This window comes from Bombina bombina, chromosome 9 (assembly GCF_027579735.1).
Source record: "Bombina bombina isolate aBomBom1 chromosome 9, aBomBom1.pri, whole genome shotgun sequence".
In the NCBI taxonomy this organism is placed as follows: Eukaryota; Metazoa; Chordata; class Amphibia; order Anura; family Bombinatoridae; genus Bombina; species Bombina bombina.
The window spans coordinates 94,578,630-94,591,646 of record NC_069507.1 but is presented as its reverse complement, the minus strand read 5'-3'; the positions used below and the strand labels follow the sequence as shown (position 1 = coordinate 94,591,646).

General features: G+C 34.4%; 1 protein-coding gene across 1 annotated transcript in view; it reads right to left on the bottom strand.

Annotated features, from left to right (window-relative positions):
• The window catches only part of ZNF365 (zinc finger protein 365), a 74,131-nt gene extending 61,802 nt beyond the window's left edge, over positions 1 to 12,329 (bottom strand). The window contains exon 1 of the mRNA XM_053691673.1: positions 11,614 to 12,329. Coding sequence (XP_053547648.1) covers positions 11,614 to 12,329 — 716 coding nt within the window. The remainder of the gene's footprint in view (positions 1 to 11,613) is intronic.
• Between the last annotated feature and the right edge of the window lie 688 nt (positions 12,330 to 13,017).

Genomic DNA, 13,017 nt, shown 5'->3' with positions numbered 1-13,017 from the left:
ATGGGGAAACACTTCCTACGTCTGCACCTAACACTCTAACATGTACCCCGAGTCTAAACACCCCTAGCCTTACACTTATTAACCCCTAATCTGCCGCCCCCGCTATCGCTGACACCTGCATATTTTTTGTAACCCCTAATCTGCCGCTCCGTAAACCGCCGCAACCTACGTTATCCCTATGTACCCCTAATCTGCTGCCCTAACATCGCCGACCCCTATATTATATTTATTAACCCCTAATCTGCCCCCCTCAACGTCGCCGACACCTGCCTACACTTATTAACCCCTAATCTGCCGAGCGGACCTGAGCGCTACTATAATAAAGTTATTAACCCATAATCCGCCTCACTAACCCTATCATAAATAGTATTAACCCCTAATCTGCCCTCCCTAACATAGCCGACACCTACCTTCAATTATTAACCCCTAATCTTCCGAGCGGAGCTCACCGCTATTCTAATAAATTGATTAACCCCTAACGCTAAGTCTAACCCTAACACTAACACCCCCATAACTTAAATATAATTTAAATCTAACAAAATTAATTAACTCTTATTAAATAAATGATTCCTATTTAAAGCTAAATACTTACCTGTAAAATAAATCCTAATATAGCTACAATATAAATTATAATTACATTGTAGCTATTTTAGGATTAATATTTATTTTACAGGCAACTTTGTAATTATTTTAACTAGGTACAATAGCTATTAAATAGTTAAGAACTATTTAATAGCTACCTAGTTAAAATAATAACAAATTTACCTGTAAAATAAATCCTAACCTAAGATATAATTAAACCTAACACTACCCTATCAATAAAATAATTAAATAAACTACCTACAATTACCTACAATTAACCTAACACTACACTATCAATAAATTAATTAAACACAATTGCTACAAATAAATACAATTAAATAAACTAGCTAAAGTACAAAAAATAAAAAAGAACTAAGTTACAAAAAATAAAAAAATATTTACAAACATAAGAAAAATATTACAACAATTTTAAACTAATTACACCTACTCTAAGCCCCCTAATAAAATAACAAAGCCCCCCAAAATAAAAAATTCCCTACCCTATTCTAAATTAAAAAAGTTACAAGCTCTTTTACCTTACCAGCCCTGAACAGGGCCCTTTGCGGGGCATGCCCCAAGAATTTCAGCTCTTTTGCCTGTAAAAGAATAAATACAATACCCCCCCCCCAACATTACAACCCACCACCCACATACCCCTAATCTAACCCAAACCCCCCTTAAATAAACCTAACACTAAGCCCCTGAAGATCTTCCTACCTTGTCTTCACCATACCAGGTTCACCGATCCGTCCTGGCTCCAACATCTTCATCCAACCCAAGCGGGGGTTGGCGATCCATCATCCGGTGCTGAAGAGGTCCAGAAGAGGCTCCAAAGTCTTCCTCCTATCCGGCAAGAAGAGGACATCCGGACCGGCAAACATCTTCTCCAAGCGGCATCTTCGATCTTCTTCCATCCAGTGCGGAGCGGGTCCATCTTGAAGCAGGCGACGCGGATCCATCCTCTTCTTCCGTTGTCTCCTGACTAATGACGGTTCCTTTAAGGGACGTCATCCAAGATGGCGTCCCTCGAATTCCGATTGGCTGATAGGATTCTATCAGCCAATCGGAATTAAGGTAGGAATTTTCTGATTGGCTGATGGAATCAGCCAATCAGAATCAAGTTCAATCCGATTGGCTGATCCAATCAGCCAATCAGATTGAGCTCGCATTCTATTGGCTGATCGGAACAGCCAATAGAATGCGAGCGCAATCTGATTGGCTGATTGGATCAGCCAATCGGATTGAACTTGATTCTGATTGGCTGATTCCATCAGCCAATCAGAAAATTCCTACCTTAATTCCGATTGGCTGATAGAATCCTATCAGCCAATCGGAATTCGAGGGACACCATCTTGGATGACGTCCCTTAAAGGAACCGTCATTAGTCGGGAGACAACGGAAGAAGAGGATGGATCCGCGTCGCCTGCTTCAAGATGGACCCGCTCCGCACCGGATGGAAGAAGATCGAAGATGCCGCTTGGAGAAGATGTTTGCCGGTCCGGATGTCCTCTTCTTGCCGGATAGGAGGAAGACTTTGGAGCCTCTTCTGGACCTCTTCAGCCACCGGATGATGGATCGCCAACCCCCGCTTGGGTTGGATGAAGATGTTGGAGCCAGGACGGATCGGTGAACCTGGTATGGTGAAGACAAGGTAGGAAGATCTTCAGGGGCTTAGTGTTAGGTTTATTTAAGGGGGGTTTGGGTTAGATTAGGGGTATGTGGGTGGTGGGTTGTAATGTTGGGGGGGGGGGTATTGTATTTATTCTTTTACAGGCAAAAGAGCTGAAATTCTTGGGGCATGCCCCGCAAAGGGCCCTGTTCAGGGCTGGTAAGGTAAAAGAGCTTGTAACTTTTTTAATTTAGAATAGGGTAGGGAATTTTTTATTTTGGGGGGCTTTGTTATTTTATTAGGGGGCTTAGAGTAGGTGTAATTAGTTTAAAATTGTTGTAATATTTTTCTTATGTTTGTAAATATTTTTTTATTTTTTGTAACTTAGTTCTTTTTTATTTTTTGTACTTTAGCTAGTTTATTTAATTGTATTTATTTGTAGCAATTGTGTTTAATTAATTTATTGATAGTGTAGTGTTAGGTTAATTGTAGGTAATTGTAGGTAGTTTATTTAATTATTTTATTGATAGGGTAGTGTTAGGTTTAATTATATCTTAGGTTAGGATTTATTTTACAGGTAAATTTGTTATTATTTTAACTAGGTAGCTATTAAATAGTTCTTAACTATTTAATAGCTATTGTACCTAGTTAAAATAATTACAAAGTTGCCTGTAAAATAAATATTAATCCTAAAATAGCTACAATGTAATTATAATTTATATTGTAGCTATATTAGGATTTATTTTACAGGTAAGTATTTAGCTTTAAATAGGAATCATTTATTTAATAAGAGTTAATTAATTTCGTTAGATTTAAATTATATTTAAGTTATGGGGGTGTTAGTGTTAGGGTTAGACTTAGCGTTAGGGGTTAATCAATTTATTAGAATAGCGGTGAGCTCCGGTCGTCAGATTAGGGGTTAATAATTGAAGGTAGGTGTCAGCGATGTTAGGGAGGGCAGATTAGGGGTTAATACTATTTATGATAGGGTTAGTGAGGCGGGTTAGGGGTTAATAACTTTATTATAGTAGCGCTCAGGTCCGCTCGGCAGATTAGGGGTTAATAAGTGTAGGCAGGTGTCGGCGACGTTGAGGGGGGCAGATTAGGGGTTAATAAATATAATATAGGGGTCGGCGGTGTTAGGGGTAGCAGATTAGGGGTACATAGGGATAACGTAGGTGGCGGCGCTTTGCGGTCGGAAGATTAGGGGTTAATTATTTTAAGTAGCTGGCGGCGACGTTGTGGGGGGCAGGTTAGGGGTTAATAAATGTAATACAGGGGTCGGCGGGGTTAGGGGCAGCAGATTAGGGGTACATAAGTATAACGTAGGTGGCGGTCGGCAGATTAGGGGTTAAAAATTTTAATCGAGTGGCGGCGATGTGGGGGGAGCTCGGTTTAGGGGTACATAGGTAGTTTATGGGTGTTAGTGTACTTTAGGGTACAGTAGTTAAGAGCTTTATGAACCGGCGTTAGCCAGAAAGCTCTTAACTCCTGCTATTTTCAGGCGGCTGGAATTTTGTCGTTAGAGCTCTAACGCTCACTTCAGAAACGACTCTAAATACCGGCGTTAGAAAGATCCCATTGAAAAGATAGGATACGCAAATGGCGTAGGGGGATCTGCGGTATGGAAAAGTCGCGGCTGAAAAGTGAGCGTTAGACCCTTTAATCACTGACTCCAAATACCAGCGGGCGGCCAAAACCAGCGTTAGGAGCCTCTAACGCTGGTTTTGACGGCTACCGCCGAACTCCAAATCTAGGCCTAGGTGTTTAAGCTGTATTGCACTATTGTTTCTTTTGTTTTTTACAGGAACATTTAGGATTTCTTTCACCAACAAATGGATATTTACTAACAGGATACACAGGAGGACCTATGGTCCATTACTACATTCTGGAAACCTCTCACTCATTTTGATTATATTTATATACTTTTTCACAGTTTTCATTTTTTCCAGAAAGTTTTTTCCCTTAAATTTTTCAACTTTTTAATTTTTAATTTTTGTTTTTTATTTTTTCCACATTTTTAACATCCTCATTGTTTTTTGGAGAGTTCCACATCTTGCACCGGATCCCCACATTGATTCATGTAGATACTCTTTTGCCCAAGGGCACGTCGGACATATCACTTAGGGCACAAATTATTTTTAAGGGAGATCTCAATAGCATCTTAAACAGTATCAACAATAAGGGGCTGTCCCTTAGGAGAATACACCAATATCATCACCACGTTGTTATAATACATATGCATTTTAACTATTGCTGGTGATATAATGTATTTTTTATATATGTCTGTATGCTAACTCATGGATCCATGATTTTACCATTTTAATGTAAGAATTTTAATGTACTTTATATCTAGATTATATGATAATTGAATAAAAACTATAATTTTCTATATATCACCACTTCACCTTAGCCTTCACTCAGGCGCTCACTTCACCAACTTTTTTTATATATATATATATATATATATATATATATATATATATATAATTATATACAAAACAAATACATAATGTATTGAAATAAAGTATTTCACTCATAGCTACACATATTACATGTAAAATAAAGGTTTATTATTGAAATAAATGTTTTAACAGTAATTTAAAGGGGTATAGTATATTACAAGGTGATGGGCTAGAAAGGGCTTGAAGTTGTATGTGTATGTGTGCATGTATGTATGTGTATATGTGTGTACATATGTATGTATGTTTCCAGTGTTTTATATACATATATTATAATATAAAATAACAGTTTGAGAGTAAGTGAAGAACTACACTGTTTGACCTTCGCCTTAGTGCTTAAAGTGATGGTAAACCTTCACTAATCAAATGCCATATAAATTAAGTATATATGTACCTTCTCTGTTTTTTAATCCATCTGTTAAAGAGTTAAATTAGTGCACATAGTAATGCTTCTATTGCAATGTTATGTCGGCCCACATGGATGAACTTTTTTGTTTTTTAATGACAATTCTAGTGAACATCCAATCAGCGTGTGTGTCATTTGACAATCTTGAAGTCCAGCCTCATTAAAGCCCTTAGAAAGCCTATGTAGAAAGTGGATTTGACTGCTCTTTAGATCACAGCCCAGCCAAAAGAGGAAAGGAAGGGGGCGGAGGAACAGACAATACCAATTAGGATTCTAAACCTTTTATTATAAAATATATATACACTTTTAAAAAAAAAAAAGTGGTTTTACTTGCAAACTAATATTGCAACATTCATTATAGTCTGAAGTTTATCATCACTTTAATTGATAGCCGACATGATTTTTTCAACGCAGCCGCATCAAAGTCTATTATGTGAGGGATTTAGAAAACCTATACAACTAGAAGTTGTAGACTTTTGCTCTAGCGCTAAAAAAATTACTTTCAACTTGTAATATGTGCACAAAAGTATTGATTTAACTTGAGCAATGTTATTGCAAGATTGTGCTAATATTTTTGCATTCCAATTATAATCAAGCCCACAATATGTATATATGTGTGTACATATGTATTTATATGTTTATATATGTATTTATGTATTTATATGTTTATATATGTATTTAAAGACATATATATATATATATATATATATATATATATATATATATTTATATATAAACACATATATACAAATGTATACATATATAGACCTATAAAAAGTGCATTAAAGCCCGTCGTAGTTAAGTAGCTCAAAACATGTAAAATCATTTTTATGTAATATTCATATTTTAAATTCCAATGTCCTTCACATAGGGGAATATGTTCTAAGTTTTTTAATGACAATTCTAGTGAACATCCAATCAGCGTGTGTGTCATTTGACAATCTTGAAGTCCAGCCTCATTAAAGCCCTTAGAAAGCCTATGTAGAAAGTGGATTTGACTGCTCTTTAGATCACAGCCCAGCCAAAAGAGGAAAGGAAGGGGGCGGAGGAACAGACAATACCAATTAGGATTCTAAACCTTTTATTATAAAATATATATACACTTTTAAAAAAAAAAAGTGGTTTTACTTGCAAACTAATATTGCAACATTCATTATAGTCTGAAGTTTATCATCACTTTAATTGATAGCCGACATGATTTTTTCAACGCAGCCGCATCAAAGTCTATTATGTGAGGGATTTAGAAAACCTATACAACTAGAAGTTGTAGACTTTTGCTCTAGCGCTAAAAAAATTACTTTCAACTTGTAATATGTGCACAAAAGTATTGATTTAACTTGAGCAATGTTATTGCAAGATTGTGCTAATATTTTTGCATTCCAATTATAATCAAGCCCACAATATGTATATATGTGTGTACATATGTATTTATATGTTTATATATGTATTTATGTATTTATATGTTTATATATGTATTTAAAGACATATATATATATATATATATATATATATATATATTTATATATAAACACATATATACAAATGTATACATATATAGACCTATAAAAAGTGCATTAAAGCCCGTCGTAGTTAAGTAGCTCAAAACATGTAAAATCATTTTTATGTAATATTCATATTTTAAATTCCAATGTCCTTCACATAGGGGAATATGTTCTAAGTATTTTTAAATAGATATTACTATATACATATTTGTTTATATCTATATATATATATATATATATATATATATATATATATAGTACCAAAAAAATCATATATATGTGGAAATATGTATTTATGAATAAATAGAACATATTCTGCTATGTTAAAAATATTGGAATGTGAAATATTATTTCGTGTTGAGTTAGCACACTTAAGAAAATGTGATCAGGTTTGCATGACTTGTTGGGTGTTGTCTGTGGGAGAATACATTAACGTGGTTGCGATATTGTAACTTTGGCTTTTTGCGGACATCGGCTTATAGGGCGCGAGTGAAAACTTTTTACTTTCAACTTGTAATACACGCACTTAGGGTTGCCACCCGTCCCTTAAAATACAGAACACTTATAAGTTACACATGCTGCAAGGTTTGCAGGGAGGAATATGAATAGTTCTGTCCAGAAACACAATATATGTTCCTCCCTGCACACCCTGCAGCATGTGTAACTCGTAATTGTCCAGGAAAACATGGCTGAGGTGGCAACCCTATCGCTACTTGAGGCACACAAAAAGCTGAAGTGAAGTGCAGTTAGTGCGCAAGTGGGAGCAATAAATAGAGCTCCACTCGTAATATAGCCCTTAATATTTAATTAAGATTTATGTTGACCTCAGCAATATATAGAAATATAGGTAATTTAATTATATTCAGTACAGTAAGTCAGAACATTTGTTATGCTATTGTACAATACGTTATTTAATCTCTTTCCATCTATTATTTTTATAAAATGAATACCTTGAACTTCAGCTTTACTCATAAGTGCATAAATATAAAAAGCTTATGTGTACAACGGACTACAAATTGCTTAATCAGATAGATTCAGTGGCTTCAGTTCACAATCATTTAAGCTTTGGTTTGTGTAAGCATAAAGCGGCTGTAATTTCAGTTGTCTCTTTCCATATGCTAAGCAATTTCATAATAACAATTTCTGCTTTTAAAAGGTTTTAGAGCATAAATAATATGTTTGTAGACCAAGCACACTTTATATTCTATAAGTGCTTTAAAATCATTTCAAGAGAGTCACATAAAACAGTGATTCATATCAGAATAATTTACCATGCTAGGCAACATTAATGGTAAAAAAAAAAATTAATTATATGACCCACAACAGTATAATGAAATGCTTTGATTTATAGCAAAAATATTTTTATTATTGGGAAAGCTTAAAATGAAACCTACAAAATATGTTGAATTTAAAAAGGAGGAGCAAAACAACATATATTTATTTATATATAACGTGTGTGAGTTTGTGTGTTCTTGTATGCAGATACATGATAGATAGATAGATAGATAGATAGATAGATAGATAGATGATAGATAGATAGATAGATGATAGATGTTAGATGTAGAAATACATACAAATACAGGTACATATTCCTAAATCCAGGATTCTAAAAATCCAGAATTATTCTGAAAGCCAAATGTTTTCATTAATATTTAAAAAAAGATACAATTTCCCCGCTAGAAAATCATAAAAGTTTGTTTTTCATGTTATTAAATGTAAATGCTAGTCTGTATTTATTTAAAACAACTACTACCTTTCTAAGGAAAAGAAAATAGTACAGCGCCTGCACTTACAAACTCTCACAAGCTCCCAGATTCCCTAAAAAATCTAGACATAAAATGATACAGATGGAGGGCGCACCAAAGGTATGAGAGCTAATACTTATAAAACATATAGGTAATCCAAATTGTTAAATTTGATATTATAACTGCATAAAAATATATATAATTTATTAAGCATGTATGAAATACAAAAATACAAATAACACAATAGGGTACCCTATAAAAATATATATATAGAAAAATCGAAAAGTTATATAGTACAGAGCTAGTAGTTTTCCACAAATGATGTGATAAATGACAAAAGACACATTTTATTTTCATTTTTTGGGGAATTTTATTTTGGGACATGACCCCTCTAATAGGTACTTTCCCAATAAAAACACAACTCGAAATCTGGGTTACAAAGGCTTCAGCTTTTATTTCTTTAACAATTACATTACAACCATAAATAACTGAACATATTAAAACCCCAACTAGTGCTTGCCCCATAGCAGCCACATTTTCCACCAGATAAAATTTCCACCTACTCCTCTCTTGAAATCAGTAGGTACCCATACAAATGCTATTCCACCAAGCAAGCACTCCGCCAACATAGCTGCGACAATCACATCCAATCCTTAAATAGGGGAGGGAGGGAGCTTTCTTCCAAACTTACCCTCTTTTCCAACTATTTTTGGCGCACTTTATTGGCCACCCCCACCGTTTTTATCCCTCTTCTTCAAGCCCCGCCTGTCTCCTCCCCCTAACCCCACCAACCTATCCCTCTTGTTCACCTATACAGGGGTCAACTGCCCTTCCCCTGCATAGGTGACGTCCAGGGCTTGCTTTATTATTAGTTTATTAATTAATTAGTAATATTGATTATTTATTAGTAATTATTGATTATTTTCTGGATACACTTTTTTTCTGGTACTTATTATCATCACCTGGACTTATCATTATCACTTGGATGAATAAACAACATAATTTGTGTAAAACTACTAGCTCTGTACTATATAACTTTTCGATTTTTCATTTTTCTATATATATATTTTATAGGGTACCCTATTGTGTTATTTGTATTTTTTGTATTTCATACATGCTTAATAAAATATATATATTTTTATGCAGTTCTAATATCCAATTTATCAATTTGGATTACCTATATGTTTTATAAGTATTAGCTCTCTCACCTAAGCCTATTCTTTTGCGCTCCCTCCAACTACTACCTTTCTGATTATAGTACTGTGCGATCTTTCTGATTGTACTATGTATACAAATGTATTACAAAGGATATAAAACTAAATGATATAAGATATTGTTGTTTATACTTGGTCCCACCCGCTCTCCCATTTTATAGATACAAATGTACAAATGTTCAGAAATCCAAACTTTTTCTAGACCCAATGAGTTTGCATAAAGGGGTTTGTTCCTGTATATATTTGAATGACATATGTTTCTAAATCTTTTGTTTTATGCTAATGTATTTTATTCTTAAAGGCATAAATGGCAAACCTCCTAACACTTCCTAACACATGGGGTAACAGATCAATATTCTAGAAACCTTAAAAGGACACTGAACCCAATTTTTTTTTTCGTGATTCAGATAGAGCATGCAATTTTAAGCAACTTTCTAATTTACTCCTATTATCAATTTGTCTTTGTTCACTTGCTATCTTTATTTGAAAAATAAGACATCTAAGCTTCTTTTTTTGGTTCAGTACTCTGGACAGCACTTTTTTATTGAATTTATCCACCAATCAGCAAGAATAACCCAAGTTATTCACCAAAAATGGGCCGGCATCTAAACTTACATTCTTGCATTTCAAATAAAGATATAAAGAGAATGAAGAAAATTTTATAATAGGAGTAAATTAGAAAGTTGCTTAAAATTGAATGCTCTATCTGAATCACAAAAGAAAAAAATTGGGTTCAGTAAAGGGACATAAAACCGAAAAATGTTCTTTTATGATTCAGATACAGCATACAATTTTAAACAACTTTCTATTTTACTTCTATTATCTAATTTGCATTGAAAAGGATGCCTAGGAAGGTTCAGGAGATTGGAGCTAGCTTCTGATTGGTGGCTGCACATTTATACCTCTTGTCATTGTCTTACAGATGTGTTCAGCTAACTCACAGCAATGCATTGCTGCTTTTTCAATAAAGGATACCAAGAGTATCAAGCAAATTTGATACTAGAAGTAAATTGGCAAGTTGTTTAAAATTGCATGCTCTATCTGAATCATGAAAGAAGAATGTGGTAATTCATGTCCCTTTAAGGGCACATAAAAATGTACGGCTATGAAAAACAATATCCACATTTTCAGCTCAACTTTTTACTGACATCTAAGGACCGCTGCTTCTTACATTGCAGGAAGCAGACTCACATGTGCAAACCTTCCCCACAAGGGCTCTGGAGCAGCTTATTCTACTAAGTACATGGAGCCCTAAGCCTGTGAAAGCAGGGGCTGTCAATTTGTAATCTCTGCAGCTTGATACCTGGGGCCCGTAGCCTTGGCAAGGGTGGCCCTAGTCATCTCCTATATTAGGGTTGTCGGAAACCATATTGAAAATTTGATCCTACGCAAGGCAGAGGAGCACATTTTAAACAAAGTATAATCAAAACAAAAATATATGCTTATATAAAAATTTTGATATATTTTGCATTGTTTAAAAGTTGGTTGAGAAGTTCATAATATCCAAAATATAGGCAGAAAGGGACATTGTATTTAAAAATGTTTTCTCCTTTAATGTGTTCCCAATGGTCCATTTTACCTGTTGGATTATATTTAAGTGTTTGCAATTATCCTTCACTTTTTCTTTGTTATTTGAAACAACTGACTTTGCTCATAGAAACCACCACCTATACTGAAAATATGAAGAGCAAACATATTCTGTGTAGAAAAGCTATATAAACTGGAGACAACAGGAGAAAGAGATCAATTTTTGTATCTGAAATAGCTGATTGTGCTCATTGTCAATTGTCATGCCCCAGGGGTTGGTGTTTAGACAGATAACACTAGCAGGTCTGTTTTACCTGCAGGCTCAGTCCATTTTTATGGGCATGTCCTTGAGAACAATGGATGTTAGTTTTAACAAACAAAAACAGTTATTTCAAATACAAAAAAATAATGGAAACATTTCCCATACATTTAATACTCTGCAAAAGATATAACAAATAATTTGCAACACATTAAGGGGGAACACATTTATAGTACAGTATCCATTTAAATCAAGGGTTAACCAATTTAATTTGATAAATACTTTAATTTGACAAATTTGTACTTACGCCTCTTTACGTTGAAGTTCCTGCTCAGACTCTGTTAATCGTTGTCGAAGTACTGCAATCAATTCAACAGCAACATCCACCTGTCTACTGAGGGCCCTTTCCCGACGTTGAACTTCCTGTTTTTTCTGGGAAAGTTGAAAAAATGCCGCCCGGACTTCCAGCAGCTCTGACGTTTTTTGGCAAAGCTCTTTGTTTAACTTATCAATTTTCTTTTCTATTGTCTTGTCCACTGTTTCTAAAATTTCATTGAACACTACTTTTCTTTGTGGATCTAAATTTAGCTTAGTCCGTGTAATAGGAAATCCAGATACAAAGTTATGAATGTCATTGGAATCATTAGAATATGGGCTTTTAATAAGAGATGTAGGCCTATCAGATGATATTTCTATAGGACTATTGATCTTTCTTTCGTTTGTTTGGTCGCAAAACGTTGAAGATGATTTTCGTTTCAAAGCATTGTCATTGTTGTCATCATTAAGAGATTCTAGAAGTAATTTCTGATCAATCTCCTTCATGGAACAGAAAACACCCGATTTTCCCCAAAAATATCGTTCCTCATAGCTGTGCATGTAGTCTAAGTGTGCTCTTAAAGAGGAGAGGGTCCTAAAGCGCGTGTTTTCCCCACATTGTGGGCAACGAAAAGGTTTATATGAGTTACTGTTTCTTAAGGAGTCCTGCCATGTGGACTTGTTTCCTTCAAAAGCTTTGTGTTGCATCCCCTTGAAAACCTGAAATATATTTGATGGAAAGTAAAAAATTAATAAATACCAAAATAGTCAGAAAATGAATAATATAAACAATTTTTTTTGTTCAAAAAAGCTTTATTGAAACAAAAATTGTAAGTACAAAACTGTAAAAATACAAAAGAAGAACAACAATTTGGAAATAATGCTCAGATATTGGGTAGTCCTTTATTAAGTATATTGTAATTTTTGGGGGAAATCCCATAGAGGGCGTCTAAGGGTCTAGAGTCTGGTATGCTATATGTTATGAGTCCTTGCATAGTAGGTTCTTGTAAACTTGAGTGGTCCTTGTTTGGTTGTTGTCATTTAAGGTAGTTTTCATCATAGAATGTATAGCATTATGCAGCATAAAAATAGATGGGTAGTTTGAGAACAACTGTGTCCATTGGCATAAAGTGTTCTAAACTAAATTATTTTTAAAGCACAAATGGATGGTTAAAAAGAGTGTCCCACACTATTAGAATATTTACTTGGAATTTGTGGCATATTAAGGTTTAGTGCTGCCCTAGGCATTTAAAATTCTGCTGCCCCCCCCCCCCTCGCCTCCCCACGATTTTAGGACATGTTTTAGACATAATGTTTTTTGGTCATGGTGTAACATTACTTTTTTATATTTTATTTTTTGTTTTGCATTTCCAAAGTAAATATTTATATATATTAT